Below are 16,138 nucleotides of genomic sequence, written 5' to 3' on the forward strand. Positions count from 1 at the left end.
AGATGTTTGATCGAATTCCTCCCTTCGGTGCTTTCTTAATACTAAGCTACTGTGTACATTATAGTAGCCTACCATTCCTGTTTTCCTTTTTGGCAATTCTATTTGTTGAACTTACTGAAAACCTCCGTCATGTCTGACATCTAATAAAACCAGCCATTTTTCTGGAGAAGCTATCCGAAACAAAAGGGTGTTTTTTTACCATGAACTTTGTAGAAAATGTCACGAGTGTATCAATACTTATGACGGTTGGTAGGAGAAGATTTACAATAATTTGCTAATCCTTCTTTCGAACTACCGGGTTTTTCAAAACCATGCATTGAGTCATTATTGCCGCCCACTGCTGCCATAGTTACCGTGGTAACCGTGATGAACTCGTGTCCAAAAAGTTTGAATTCAAACTTCACGGCATCTTCAGTTTTCTTAACAAAACCACACGGTTTCAGGCGATTACAGCGTAGTTTTAACAGAAAACCATGGTCAGTTCAGTACGAGAAAAATATAAATTAAAAGTTATCATAAAATGTTTAAAAAATAGAACATATGAAATAACTACTATGATTTACTTGTTGCATGTAGGACATATTAGTTGGTAAGTAGAAAATATTGGCATAAACTTTGCTAAAAGTTTGACATTCCAACAATTATAAATGACAACCCAATTGAATAACCAATGTACAATACAAGTAATACTTAAAATTCATGCATGCAACATAATACAACGTCAAACTATAGAAATGCTATACTATCCAGCATATGCTATCAGTTAGTTCAAAATAACCTATTGATATATTGCAAAATAATATATTCAACTTATGAAATACTAGATATTTGAAACACTATATGCCCAGAATATTTTTTAGTACCTATACATATATTACGCTAGAAATATCACCCCCCACCCCGCCCACACACACACAAAACATTGACAAACTTAATTTCCGATTTCCCCTAAGGACTGACAAATGCATGGCACAATATACATCAAACAGGCCTCTAGCTAAGTTGGTAAGGTGGTTCTAGTAGCACTCCTTAGGTCGTGGGTTCAACTCCCCGTTTGAGAAAATTTCAAGCTGGTTAGTTTTGTAGAAATAATGTTAGTCAGATTAGGGACTAGGGGTATTGCTCTGATTTGGAATCCAAAAGTGTTGGGATTGTAGTAATGGGTCGTTGATGATACACATAGTAATTTTCTAAAAGCAGTAGGGTAGGTCTTGTAGAAATAATGTTAGTCAGATTAGGGACTAGGGGTATTGCTCTGAATTTGGAATCCAAAAGTGTTGGGATTGTAGTAATGGGTCGTTGATGATACACATGGTAATTTTCTAAAAGCAGTAGGATAATGGGTCGTTGATGATACACATAGTAATTTTCTAAAAGCAGTAGGGTAGGTCTTGTAGAAATAATGTTAGTCAGATTAGGGACTAGAAGTGTTGGGATTGTAGTAATGGGTCGTTGATGATACACATGGTAATTTTCTAAAAGCAGTAGGAAGAATTGCTCAGATATCTAAAAATGTTGGCATTGTGTTAATGGGCCATGGGTTGATGATGCAAGACAACTTTTTTTTTGTAAAAGTACATGAAGAATTGCCTACATACCCGTGAACGAGGCTTAATTGGGCCGTTGGTCGTTCTCACGTGGACTATGGTGCCGCTATGTAAGTGTAGGACAGGTGTTCAGAGGTTTTCTTGACACGCCTTAGAAGGTCTTCTTCTACACTTAAATGCCGCCCGGGGTTTGTCTTACCCCCTGCAGTTCCTTTTTTTCTAACCCCACTTAGTCGCGTGATAATACATGGCTACTGCATGGTACTGCGAAAACCGCATACCGTGTAGTTTCTAGATTAAAAGCCACGATAACCACCAGGATGCCAAGGTTTAACTCATGAGTTTTCTTCTAGATGAGTGTCACCACAGCTACCACGAATACTGTATGAAACCATAGTTTTTGGCCATCGAACGAGCGAAAATGGTGAATTAGACATCAACGACCGTGAAGTGAGGTGGGGGGACCTGTTCATGCCCTAGGAATCTTGGGTGGCTCACTATGCGCATGAATCGAAGCAAGGGGGTTATATTCCCTTACAACACCAACCATGGCTGAATGAACGGTACTCCCCCTAATCATTTATTCATTTTTTTTCAAATGCAATGGACTTTTCGGCTTCCAATTCGATTGTATAAATGTTTATTTGGAAAGTTTTCATCACCAAACGTCTTTATAAATCCATATGTATTACCATGAATTTTATCATTTTTCCATTTTTTGAATTTGGTCAAAATTCTGTATTAACCAAACCAACGTTAGCCGCTATCGTGCGTTAGCATTGGACATTTACCACGGTAACCGTGATGATTTTTGGCAGTTTTTGAAAGCTTTGGTAGTACTACCTGATTACCTCCTTCCCAAAAACACCTAATTTTTAGCTCATTGTGTTTGTCCCACAAAAACTTTATTTTTAAGTAATTATTGTATTGTGTTTGGTAAAGTAGAGAATAGATGTATTGAGATAATGAGATTTGGAAATTTATGAGACAAAATTATTGGGGTTTGAAAATGTAAAGGATATTCTAGTCTTTATGACTTTGTATTGTCGCTCACTTCAATTTTTATAATTATTGTCATTTTGAACAATAACACATTCTCCAAAATCTATCTTTGACTATGATTTTCCGTTTTGATATATACAATAAATAAATACGTATTTACTTGTATTAAAATATCTATCTATATATATGTTGTTCTAGCATCTCCAAGCTAGATATTTTTGAAATTACTAACAGTCAAAATTTTAAAAGTTTGTTTTTAATATTATCAAAATGAAATAAATTATTAAATTAGAGGGAGTGTATCTGATCTAGGCTAAAATTAAAGTGGTTTGGGATGGAGGGAGACAGGGAGTAGAATATCGACCAGGATATTATTGTCCTTTCGTACTGTTAACAAAATTCATATCACATGAGTAGACATTTGTGGGCTAATTAAGTCGTGTATTAATTCTATCAAGTACCACTGCACTCTGCCGGTCTTTTCATATTGAACTTAGTTATCGCCAAATCCCTTGCCCTCATCATATCTTAGTATATACTCCCTCCATCCCAAATTAATTGTTATATAAGAGAAAATTAGAAATTCCAAATTGATCATCATATAAAAGAAGAGAGTCTATTATGCATTAATTATAGTGTGAAAAACCCTTTAGTTAATACGCACGTTAAATGCTTGCATACATCTACCCAATCAGCTTTGATGTACATGCAGCTTGAGATTTGTAACTCTAGTCTTCTAATGCTAATTAAATAGATTCTTGGTCTTTGTACCTAAACCTTATATGATGATCAATTTGGGATTGATGGAGTATTTCCCACGATTTTAAATGAATTGATGGCTTCCGCTCGATACACTTCATTTAAGAGCAAGTTCATATTATAGATAACTACTAACTCTAATTCATCTATAGTCAATCTAATAGACAATTCATAAAATAGCTACATACAAATATATGCTACCATGTCCTACTTGTTATACATACATTGCGTCTTGAAATCTGTGTTGCAGTTGGTTACAAATCTGTAGCTCACTACTCTTCTCTTTTATTACTTAAAATATATTTATAGTTGGCTTATAATCAGCTATCGTAGAGCGATTTAACCTTTTCAATATTTTTAGTGTCGATCCATCTTACTGTATGTACATTAGACAGTTATAATCTCTACACTAAAAGGTGAAGTTCAAGAGTTATCATAAATTTGTCCACTATAAGTACTCAACGTACTATGCTTAAATTAAAAACCTACTAACTTATATTACCCCTCGGATACCAGTACTGTAATAAACTAATCATCAGTTAGCGAGACAACAGACAAAGCTGGCCGGGGTTGGCTAAGCTCCTCCATTCTTTAGAGTGGCCGCAACAATACTCTACAAAGCTGGCCGGGGTTGGCTAAGCTGGCTAGTAACAAAAATATTTAGGTGCACTCGGTCTATAGGCTCTGTTTTAACACGGTCGGCTTCTAGATCGCCAGTAGGAAAATGGGTTTGGTTGGAAGCTTCTGCATCACTGCTTGGGTCATCGACGACAACGCCAGCGCCAGCCACGAGTACACCACATATGCATCATGCATGGAGCCATGGAGGAGGGAGTGCGTGCCGTGCGTGAACACAAGAATTTCCTCTCCTGCGGAGGTCAATCATCATGTACTAGTAGTAGTGGTATATGTATATTCAACTCTTGGGCTCCCCTTTTCGAATTCCCCGGTATCGCGTGTATTTGTTTTTTCGCTTCTAGAGGACGCGCGCGGCCGGTCGTCTCGTCCACGGCCCCACCCCGTTCTAGAAGGCTAGCTCGATCCAGGCTCGTTTTCTCGCTGGCTGGCCTGCGCTGCGTTACGTGGAAACTAGGTGGCGGTCGGCGGCTGCTGCCGCCGGGGGCGTTGTGCTGTGGGCTTCCGCGCGCGCTCCAGCGTTTCTTCCAATCATGGGCCGCGCTCGCAGCTGCCGGTAGGCCCGGTACCAATTAGGCTAATCAACTAAGAAAATTATTAGCACATAATTAATTAAATATTTATTATTATAAATTTTAAAAATTAATCTGATTATTCTAAGTAACTTATATATGCATATTTTAAAAAAAATATCGTTTAGCAATTTAGAAAGTATAGGTATAGAAAAGATCTAAAAGTTATCCTCTATTGTCACTCGCAGACGTCTTAATTTTTTAAAACTTCTTATAATTTTTTTTAAAAATATACCATTTAGCAAGCAATTCACAAAGCGCGTGCATGGAATTGAGACAAAAATCAGTCTGTCACTCGCGCCCAAGATCCTGCTTACTCCGTACATGTTAGATCATTGTCCTTATGTCATATTCATTGTCAATCTAGTTTTTTTTTTTTTTTTTGGAACGGAGTACTGCTACAGATTTATCCCTGGGCCGCAACACCGGCGCGCGCGGTCAACCCCAGAGCTACGGTACAAAACGAACCATGACGCCGTCGAAACGCACGCGGTGCGCAAAGCTACGCACTATACGTTACAAATAGGGTATACTACTGCATGAGTACGCTGCACGTGGTTGCTACCAAATAATTTTCGCTGTCAACACTGTCCGTTGGCCTGTTGCTTAACCAAAAAAAAAAAGGGGGTAAACAGATTCTAGCCGCCAGCAAACCGAAGATAGCTGTCAATACTTAACAGTAAGCATTCATGCCGAAAAGGGTATTCATGGTGCCACATGCAAGGCAAAGCTCCAGTCCAACCAAACAAAGCATCACCCTCTAAACGCTAGTAGCGCCTGCATACAGAATTTCACCTTCTACGATGATAAATTATACATGATGGACTACCGACTTCTGGACACAAGACTGGATTTATGAAGGGCCAGAGGAGCAGCAGGGCACAGTATACTCGCACGACTTCATACTAGCTACTTCACTGTATTATTAGTCAGGTTTTGGGCTGTCGACGGTCGTCCTGTTGGCCCGAAGAAGAGGATGACCCGACCTTCCTGAAAACTCTACCGGCAAAGAGGTCTTTCCCAAACCTCCCCTTGAAGGGGAACTGCTTCTTGAAACGGTTTCGGAACATTGCGCCACCTTGTCTTGCCACGAGAGCAGACTGATTTCTCTTCAAGGCATGGTCATTGCGAGAAGGATTTGCGCTAGTACTTCCACCAGCACCACCAAGAGGAAAACTATTGCCTTGATTCCTACGTGCAGATCTGAGGGCAACATGCAATGGTTCCGAGAATGGCACACACCCTTCATCATCGGTGCCTCGTGTGCACAGAGGGCAAGGTGGTTCATGGGCTTGACTCTTTGGAGTACTTTCCTCCAGGCAATCTGCGTGGAAGATGTGTCGACATGGAAGGACCGCTGCTACTGGCATATCAGAATTTCGAACAATCCGGTTCGAGGTCCATGGTGATTTCTGCCGCAGGAATCTCTCGCATAAGCCACACTTAAGAAACCTCACTGAACTTGTCGGGGATCTTTGGGACTCCACACTAATATGATCTGAAATTTCAATGGCATCACCATCATATCCAAACTCATAGCTGCTAGCATTGCTCCATCTGAATCCTTCCCTTCTTGAGCTTGTGTTTGGCTCTGGTGAAGCCTCTACCTTCCGAAATTCGCTCAATGCATTGTGGAACTTGAGCTCAGGACTTGCCAAGCTGCGCCGCCACAGAGGAGAATCCTCACTAGGTGTTGTTCGCCCGGCATTGCTAGCTTCAGGCATCCCAGATGCTTCTGCTTCCGATACTGGATTACGGAAGACAAGCGGGTACACTGGTTTTGACATGAAAGATCGCCTTCCCAGATGATTGCGAGGTAAATGCATGTATGGCTGTTTATTAGAAGATGCCAGCTGACTTGACTCTGAGAAGGGGGATGCAGAACTGAAACTGCTTACTGCAGTTAAATGTCTCTGCAGCATACAATGAAAATATGCATCAACCACATGATACAGACAGCAAATTTCTTGCCTATTTGGGCTAAGAACTGAAACTGCCATAGGATTGCAGAGCTAACTCATTAAAAATATAGTGTGGGTTACCTCACTGGAGTGGGGATAATCAGAAGTGTCCGGTCTTGATCCTGGACCAAACAAAATAAAGTAAATGTTAGTTCAACAGTATGGGGGTCCAAGGAATGTCTTGTGGCCTGCTTCGGATTGTTGCAGGAAAACATGTTGAAATAAATAGTTTTGAGCAATTGCACGAGCAGCTGTCTTTAACTTGTACCCCAGCGGTTTACATCTTATTGCATATGTTCACAAAATTAACAGTTTATCTTAAGTCCAAGTTGCCAAGGTGGCTTCTTTTGTTTGAAAATTGAAAAGCAGGGAGAATGGAAAACTGGATAACTTAAATGTGCAAAACCATTAGTTTAATGTGCCCCTAGGCAATAAATTATAAATATCCATTATATGCATAACTCAAATATGAGGGGCAATATATAATTGTAGTTCTCCAACTTAAGCTTGGAATAAATCATATAGAAAATCGCTTAATTATCACAAGGTAACTTTCTCTAATGAACATAAATTGCTGTTTCCCCTCAACAAGATCAAACGGAGTGCCTCCCCCCTCCCCCCTCTCCCTGTTCTCTTGCTTGCTCATGGTGCTACATCTTGCCAAGGGCACCTACATCACTCTCTGCCACAGAGAAGAGACCACAGCTGGCCATCACCAAGTCTGCCACCAATACCTCTTCAGAGTTCAGACGCTGTCACAGACCAGAACCATGCCAGAGAAATTAAGCAACTCAGAGTGTGCACACCGTGCACAGAATTTTTCTTTTTCCCCGCAAGGGGGAAGATGATATCAGTTCAGTAATTGTGATGGAGTGGTATACACATGAAGTTTGCCAAGTGACACTAAAGTGAACTGATAAGTTTCAACAGTATATATCAAAACTAGGGAACTTGCTTGGTCTAACCCAAATTTCAGTAAACAATAATATTAGGAGAAAAAAAGACGGAATGTGTCTCTCCAGGAAAAATCCGTTTTTCTCTAAGGCCCTGTTTAGTTCCCAAAAACATCACATCAAATCTTTGGACACCTAAATAAAGTATTAAATATACATGAACATTAAAACTAATTACACAGTTATGGAGAATATCGTAAGATGAATCTTTTGACCCTAATTAGTACATGATTAGCCATAAGTGCTACAGTAACTAACATGTGCTAATAATGGATTAATTAGACTCAAAAAATTCGTCTCGCGATTTCCAAGCGAAATCTGAAATTCGTTTTGTAATTAGACTACGTTTAATACTTCAAATGTGTGACCGTACGCATTGATGTGACCTCCCTCTCAAAAATTTTTCCTAGCTAAACGCAGCCTAAATCCAAGAAAAAAGGCAGTTTACTCTTAAGTGTTTTGTGTGTGCATGCTGGATTTGAACATCCAGCTGCATCAAACAAGAACACAGCTCCAATATTGAGAGAGTTAGAACTGACTTTTCACACTAACTATTTGCATGCAGAAGTTAAGATTACCCAGTCATATTGTTCCATATAATAATGACAACCCTATGCTAAGGATGTTGTTAGGCTTCCGATTGTTTTCCTGACATAAATCAGTTTAGATTTATATGTAGTTTTTTTCAGTGAATGCTTTCATTAATCCTTGCATCTCTCTGTTCTTTCTTTCTTTTGCCAAGCTGCTAATATATGTCAAAATTTTCTGGTAAATATATAAGCATAATAAGCAAATAGACCATGTATAATCATTTCATGTTAATATCCACCATATGTAACCAGGTAAAAGTATGTACCTCCTGCAGGTGTAGAGAACTCGCCGAGATCAAATCTTTGAAGAGAGGGTGTCCATCGTGGAGCCTGAAGGCTGTCAGCTGGACTACCAAAATAAGACAGTGCCCCATCTGATACAGAATGCTGGTGATTCAAGTACTGGTCACTGCCAAATGCACTTCTACTTCCTTTACTATGGGATGATAGTGATGATACATAAGGAGGATGATCATGTGGAGTATCATGAACCCTATGGGGAAATCCATCAGATGGATTCCTGCAGTCCCATCTCCTTGACATTGGAGGAGAGAAGCTCGAATTCATCCGCCAACAAGGTTCATTAGGATCCATAGAACAGTCTCTGCTTGCAAGATTAGATTTTGTCCCATGTGGCCTCGCGGCCACGCAGCAAAGAGCACCCGTCTTGACTAATTTTGCCAATCACGTGCAAATATTACTGCCTTTTTGTTTGAAGGATCAAAAGGCTTACTGATAAGGCAGACAACTGGTTACATCCAAGTCAAGGAACAGAGCACATCAACCACATAGTATCACCTGTTGCATTTACAAATCATGTCAGCAATATTTGTGGTTTTTCCTCTTTTGCCTAAACAAAAAAGTTACAATATTAATCTTAAAAAGGGTTATTATGTTGAATTAACAAGTATGAAAACCTGGTTGCATAAACCCAGCCCATATCTAAGCCCACTACACCTCTTGTCCAACATGCAAATAAGCATATTGTATGCAGTAAAACGGCAAACATATAATACACATAAAGATTGAAGTTCACCAAACAAACTCAGTTCTTTCATAAAGTTTCAGCTTTTCCCCACAGCGTCGCATATGTCAAACAACGCCAGACCTAACGTGGGTACGAGGGTTCCAGCTGAACTCCAATAATTTTCCTATTGGAAATAAGCTGCTCCTAATACTATCCACCAAGCATCAAACAAATCCAAAACAAAACGAGCGGATGGATTTGAGGTGAAAAGATTTAGGCTCGGCTCGGTAAAAGCACAGTCCCCGAAAATCCGCAACAATCCAAGCAAGCCGGAGCTCGTCACCAACAGGAGAAAGTAATCCGAATCCGGATGGATCTCCACTCCAGTCCGGCTCAGTACCGTGGTGGTGGTGGAGGAGGAGGAGGAGGAAGAGGAGCAGCAACGAGAGAAGGGATACCTTCGAGCCGCGGCTGCTCATCGGCGGCGGCGTGGCGGAGGCCTGGTAGGCGGGCGGGCGTGCGGCGGAGAGGAATCGACGGGGAACCCAATCGGCGCAGCCGTTGCGGTGGGGGAGATGGGGAAGGGGAAGGGGAAGAGGAAATGGGGGAAGAAGCAAGGACGGCCGGTGGCTATTTTGTCTGGGTTGTTTTCGCACGCAGAAATGCGGACAAGGGATGGAAAAGGACTCGCCACTACTTTTTCTTTTTCCCTCTAAAAACAAAAAAGATTTATTAAATGCATTTCTGCCTCTTTTGTTTCGTTATATAGAATTTATATGTGATTCAAATTCCTCTTTTGGCATAGTTATAATTATGTTTAGATCTATTTTGAAAACCGTGCATAAATTTATATTTCATAATGGACGAGTAGGTTACGTAGCAAATACGGTAGTTTAAAACAAACTATTCTATTTCAGTCACTTTGGTGATCTTTTATATTTTTTAAAAAGAATTTGGAACTACTTATATTTTCTTCCGAAACACTTGTGGGCCGAAGATTTCTGTGCATTTGAATGCATGAACTAAAATGTTTATTTTAAGGAATGATGTATCTAAAATTCTAAGTTTTGGTAGTTCAACTTATATAAATTTGTTATATAACATAAATACACCATAAGAAGTATACAATACAAGTTTAAAATTAATCAAAAATTGCTATCACATATTATTAATGGAGTTTTATTTCTAGAGAGAGTTATTTTTTAATATACATTGTGTCTTAGATTATGATTATTTATGGTATTGGACCCTGTATAAGCCATTGATATAGGGATACAAACTTTGTATCTTACATTATTTAGGAATAGAGGGCTACTTGTATTGCAAGGGAAGTCGGATAAAATTTTATAAAACCTTGGCATCAAGATCTACTCTAATCGTGCCCAACTATCTTTCTCTGTGTTACAGCTCTAATGGCGCGTCTGAACATAGACGAGCATCTAAGTTAGCATTCGAAATTAAAGTGAATAAATCTTGGGTGAATACCGGTAGATGAAGTTCGAAGAGACATGCCATAGAATTTATAAACACGATCATACGCAATATAGTAAAAAAAAAAGATAGGAAGTTGAGGAATATCCTGCATGTGCTCTTTGTTTGTTGTGACTGGTAGGTCGTGATCTTGAGGTCGTGATCTTGAAATGTTGTTGCGTACGTTAATCATGGATTAGTACCTGAGTTGCATGTTAGCTGAGAAAAATGTTTTATACCGTTTGCATACTTTATAATAAAAATGACATGCTCAAAGTCAGCCAATTGCATTACATTGTTTATTTCAGAAACGTGCAGACAGGAATGAGAGAAGCCATGCCAACATCATACTTATATATTGCTGATCTATTGTTAAGACTGAATATGTATACCAGTCCGGCATGCAGCTATCAGAGTTACTGTTGATACATTTTGCTAATTTGCAGAGCATAAACCTGCACCGTGTACTGTTCTGATATGCAGAAACGAGGACAGATGAGGGGACCTAGCCTGACAAGTGGGTGATATATAATTGACCTTGTTGCCTTGTTGGTCCTGTTTATGCTAATTCCATTTGCGTACAGGTGTGGTACTTGGGTTAATGGGTAGGGTTTTTTTTCTAGGCGTTAAACTTTAGCCCCTATGTACATTGGATGTTTGATACTTATTATAAATAATAAACATAGACTATTAATAAAACTTATCCATAATCTTAGACTAATTCGCGAGACGAATCTAATGAGCCTAATTAATCCATGATCAGCCTATATGATGCTATAGTAATCATTTGCTAATTATGGATTAATTAGGCTCGAATAATTCGTCTGATGGATTAGCTCTAATTTATAAAATTAGTTTTTTATTAGTCTATATTTAATAATTCAAATTAGTGTCTAAATATTCATTGTGACATAGAGTTTAGCCTATCTAAACAACCCTAAGGTGCTCGTTATCTTATCTGCTTGATTGCTACCGACAGAGTGATGGTTGGATCATGGGCCCAGGAAGAAATGTTGAAAAGAAGTGTTTACACTGAATAAACATGCAGATAGTTCCGTAGCGTTGAAAGTACTGAGGCACTAGCTGATTTCTTTGTTGTACTGTTAACTTTTCGATAGGTTATTCCAAATTATTATTTGTTGTTATATATACTTTTCAGACTTGAGGAGGGAGAAATAAAATTGACGGTTACCGGGGCCAATCAAAGAATATTAGGTAGCCGTCAATCAAACAACTTAAAGTAGTGACCATAAGATGATGTAAATGAGAGAGGTTTAAACATCAATTTTGCCAACAAATCATGTCGCCTCCGCCTGTGGCTCCATAGGTTTGGCACAAAAGCTAAAATGAATGTTTTGTTCAGCGGAGATGGAATGTCCTTTTCAATTTTCATCATGCAACGTTGAAGATATTTTTGAGTTGATCTAAAAACAAATATCTAGCCTCATCCTAACCACCACGTCTAGTCTGGCAACGCTCAGGTGAATGGTAAACTACATACCGAAAATATTTACAGCGGACTTTTACACTGGCGTTTCACTTCCTGAAAAGCGGATAACCATTTTTTTAAGAAAAAATTCTACCGCCGATAGAGACAATATAAAATGTTCCCTTTTATTGGCGGATCTTTACTTTCGTTTCATGTCAGTTCTTGTTCTTTCGTGCTCATTCCTAGTATGTCATATAGTATGTCATATAGTGTACCAACTGATATTACTAATTATTCAGTTTTTAAATTTGATGGCTAAAATCATCTTTGTAAGATTAGTACCTTCATCTTTTTACTTTTGCTCATGCTTATAATCCAAAATTTAAATTTGTTAATCTTAAATTTAAAGTCGATTTTAAGGCTTTTCACTAAAGTTTATTTGGTAGCATTGACTTTTAAATCGCTAAGAATAGATATATAAAAAAATATTCATAAATTATTTTTTCTTTGTAAAATACCGTTTGACGTTTTTAAAGAAAAACGCAAACCATCGCCCCTAGACAACTGGATGAACTCCACTTCTCCTTACGCAGATTTTCTATATATTAAAGAATTTCCAAATTAAAAAGTATCTAACCAAGTATAAGTTTTCATATGTTAGAATTTACCTTTCCAATTAGAAACAAGCCATACACTTTCTATATATTAAATACTTTATACAAAGATAAACATATAATTTTCCAATTAAAAATTTCCTACAAATATGCACTTGTACCTTTAAATCAAAGTCCAATCACCACATTTGTGTGGATAGTGAAATGCACAAGTCGACATGAAACACCATTAGAATATTGATAACAATACCAAGACAATAAAATCATGTTTAATATCATACCATATTGCACTAATTATAAGATCGATTAAGGCTCTATATCACTATTATTGGACCTCCAAATAACCAAATCACTAGCAATAAATTCAGAGTTAAATATCTGGTAGAAATATTATTGAACAATATGTACACATCCTGATAATAACAAACGAAAAACATAACAAATGGAAACATCATTAGTAATTTTACTTGGTTAAAACTGTCATATATTTTAAAAACTGAAAATAACTCGTGCAATAAATATTTGTTAGTTACTGATATTTGATTTAAATATTTTTTATGTTACACAAGATGATACGACAATTTTTTTCTAAACTCATAAAAAATTTAGACTTTCAATAAAGTATTGTTTGAAAATTGCACGATTATTTTATTCATTTGATATATACAAACTCAACATATTTAGTAGTGTACATAAATTGTTTAACTAAAATTATCCTTACAACGTGTGAACTTGTTTTTTTATATTCTAAAAGTAATGTATCGATGTTCTTAAAATTAGTGTAAATTGGTCCTGCAAGTTCTGGATCACCACCCAAACTTATAGTTGCACTTTGCTAGCCTATAATTAATTATGGAAGCAGTAATAGTCACTATTAATTGATTCACTATTATTTTGTCAAAGTTTATTTAAACAATAATCAATTAACAATTGTTTGATAGACAAACAAGTTCAAATGTTTAGTTTATATAATTACATTAAAAAGAGCCGAATCTATAATGGCCCAAGGAGCATCCTTTCCCAGGCTTCTAGTCCGCACGAGGCCGCCAATTTTCGGTGGGCCAATTTTCGGTGACGCGCCGTCGTATCCTAGCATCTGCTCCGATTTTGCCACATCTTTTCCACCCACCGCGACGAGTGCGTCATGCGGGCGTGCAGATGGCCGCCGCACGCAGCGAGCAGCACCGGCGTGTGGCGCGCAGGGGCTCGGCTCAGCTGGAGTGGTACTACCCAGCCGACGACCACAAAACTAACACGCCCATGGACCCGAAAGCATCCAACACTCTCCCGAACGTTCGCGAGACGGCGAGGAATCGGACCGGGCGGGCGGGATTCCGCGGAGCAAGAGGCCAAAAACACACCCAACCCACCACGCGTCCGCCGCCCGCGCCGCGCCGCGCCCACCGAAATCCAAATCCTCGGCGTTTTTCGCGCTCCGTGGCCGCGCCGCCTCTCGGATGCGAACGGTCCGCGCGGCCTGTGAGATGAACGAACTCGTCGCCTGCCCATACGTTTCTCTCCAGGATAACCGGCTACCCGCGGCGTATGACACGTACCGGAGACCTCCGGGGGCCTCTCGACAACGGCCTTCTCGTCGCGGCCTGATTTTTCTTACACCTGTGCATGACATCCAGCTAGCGATGCAGAATTCCAGTATGTTAGGCCCGTTTGGGTTCAATTATGGATTTTTGATTGTCATAAATACGTCTGTCAAGCTTATAAACAGTCTGTTCTTTAGTTTTCGTATTAAAAAAATTATCATATAATCTTTTAAAATATTATTTTTAGTTTTTATGTTAAAAAAATTTCCATATAAACTTTTTGAAAATTCTCATAAACAGTGTTCTTTAGTTCATATTTTTTGTAGTTAGTCATTTATATTATCAAATATCTGTCACGAAAATTTGATCATTCGAGTCTTAACTTATCGGCGTTTTCAAACTCAGCAGTCAGCAGGGGTGATTGTTTGGGTGTTTCATACAAATGATATATTTACAAACGAAAATATAATTTGTAAAACATTATATACATATTTTTAACAACCTAAAAGTTAAGAATAAAAAAATAAACTTTCACGAGAAACTCTAAAATTAACTTAAAATTTAAACTTAAAAATTTAGTTTATAAACGTAACTGTAAAAAATGGGACGATGAGTGCGCTTATACGCGTCAGATCACAGAGGCCAATCGAGTTGAGGGGCTCCACGCCTCGTTCATTCCGTTGCCATTCCGTATGGTTTTCAGATAGGATAGCTCGCCCGCAAAAAAAGATTAGGAAAACTATTATGGCGGCCGGCGCGTTCACGAGAATACAGTGATGGAAGAGAGAGTATCTACGACTCTATTCTTGCAATCGAACGCCACGGAGTTCAAGTTCGCATCAGATTGCTTCCTTTCACATTGATTTCGGAGGTTGTTTCTGATTACGCCAAAATACAGCTGCTTACAGAACCTGAATCATCAATAGAAACCGGCGCCAAAAGAGAGCTTCTACAGTTGATAAATAATTTGCGACCTTTTTTTCTTGATAGAAAATAATTTGCGACCTTGACCTGACCGGCAGGTTAATTTGGAATTCAAACACGCAAGGCCGAAAAGTCCAATCGGACACTATTGTATCCGCGGACGATTCTATGTAAAACGCAAAACGACATCACAACACACCGGTTACCTTGATGTACACACGTCGTTCAGAACTTCATATGGCCCTCACGTCGACCACCGGCGACTTATCTTCAGCCCTACGTTCAAAAGTTCGAACTAAACATGTTAAATCCTACCATGAGATAAACGATGGGGTCATCTTTTTACATTTCTAGAAAAAAAAGTCAAACAAGATATTTATAAATATAAAATAATTTATACATAAAACTTTTATATGTACGCTTATAGCGAGCTAAAAGTAAAAACTAAAAAAACTGCATTGAAAAACCTCAAAGTTAATTTTAAATTTAAGGTTAAAATTTAAATTCTGTTTTATAAACGTAATAAAAAAGTAAGATGAGAGTGGAAATTCATTGCACCGTGTACCCCGATAACCATGGTTATGCCCCATTTTAAACTATCATACTCAATTAGCCATGTGTTCATTTCGTTCTTTTGATAAGGCTTATCCCACCTTTTCTAGCATCTTAGTCCACGTATAATAGACTCAAAACATTACTAGCATGTTTGTTAAGAGCTAACATTACCATAGAACGTTCTAGACTAAATTAGCTAACTTAGTATTGACACACTTTTGGGGCAAACTAAGATGATAAACTAAGTTTAGACAAAGGTAAACAAGAAAATAGATAGAGTAAATGATATATGAGCTAAGTGAAGATTTAGATTGCTTACAGATGTGACAGACACCAAACATAATGCACTTAAACTGTGGCTCATGTAGCAACCTTAAAGGTGCCAACCAAAACAGACCCTATCTTCCCTTCGCCACAATTGAGGCCTTCGTTAGCCACAGAAAATGTGGCAACTTACTCTTAATTAAGATGAGTTGTGATTTTTGTTAGACGTACACTATCCAAACAACCCAGCATTTTAGTAGGTGCGTTGAAGGGCCAAACTGGTGGTGAGCGTGAGACGCCGAGATATGGCTGCACTTCTCCATGGTCTCAAAAGATGCATGAAGCGATAAAACA

General features: G+C 38.6%; 1 protein-coding gene across 1 annotated transcript; it reads right to left on the reverse strand.

Annotated features, from left to right (window-relative positions):
* Positions 1-5,174: 5,174 nt before the first annotated feature.
* Positions 5,175-9,589, reverse strand: LOC102715277. The gene is made up of 4 exons (XM_006649955.3): positions 9,446-9,589; positions 8,287-8,818; positions 6,559-6,599; positions 5,175-6,429 (listed from the first exon to the last, which is right to left on the reverse strand). The coding sequence occupies exons 2-4, from the start codon at positions 8,612-8,614 to the stop codon at positions 5,446-5,448; spliced, it is 1,353 nt and encodes a 450-aa protein (XP_006650018.1). The 5' UTR covers positions 8,615-8,818; positions 9,446-9,589; the 3' UTR covers positions 5,175-5,445.
* Between the last annotated feature and the right edge of the window lie 6,549 nt (positions 9,590-16,138).

This window comes from Oryza brachyantha, chromosome 3 (genome assembly GCF_000231095.2).
Source record: "Oryza brachyantha chromosome 3, ObraRS2, whole genome shotgun sequence".
NCBI classification, from domain to species: Eukaryota; Viridiplantae; Streptophyta; class Magnoliopsida; order Poales; family Poaceae; genus Oryza; species Oryza brachyantha.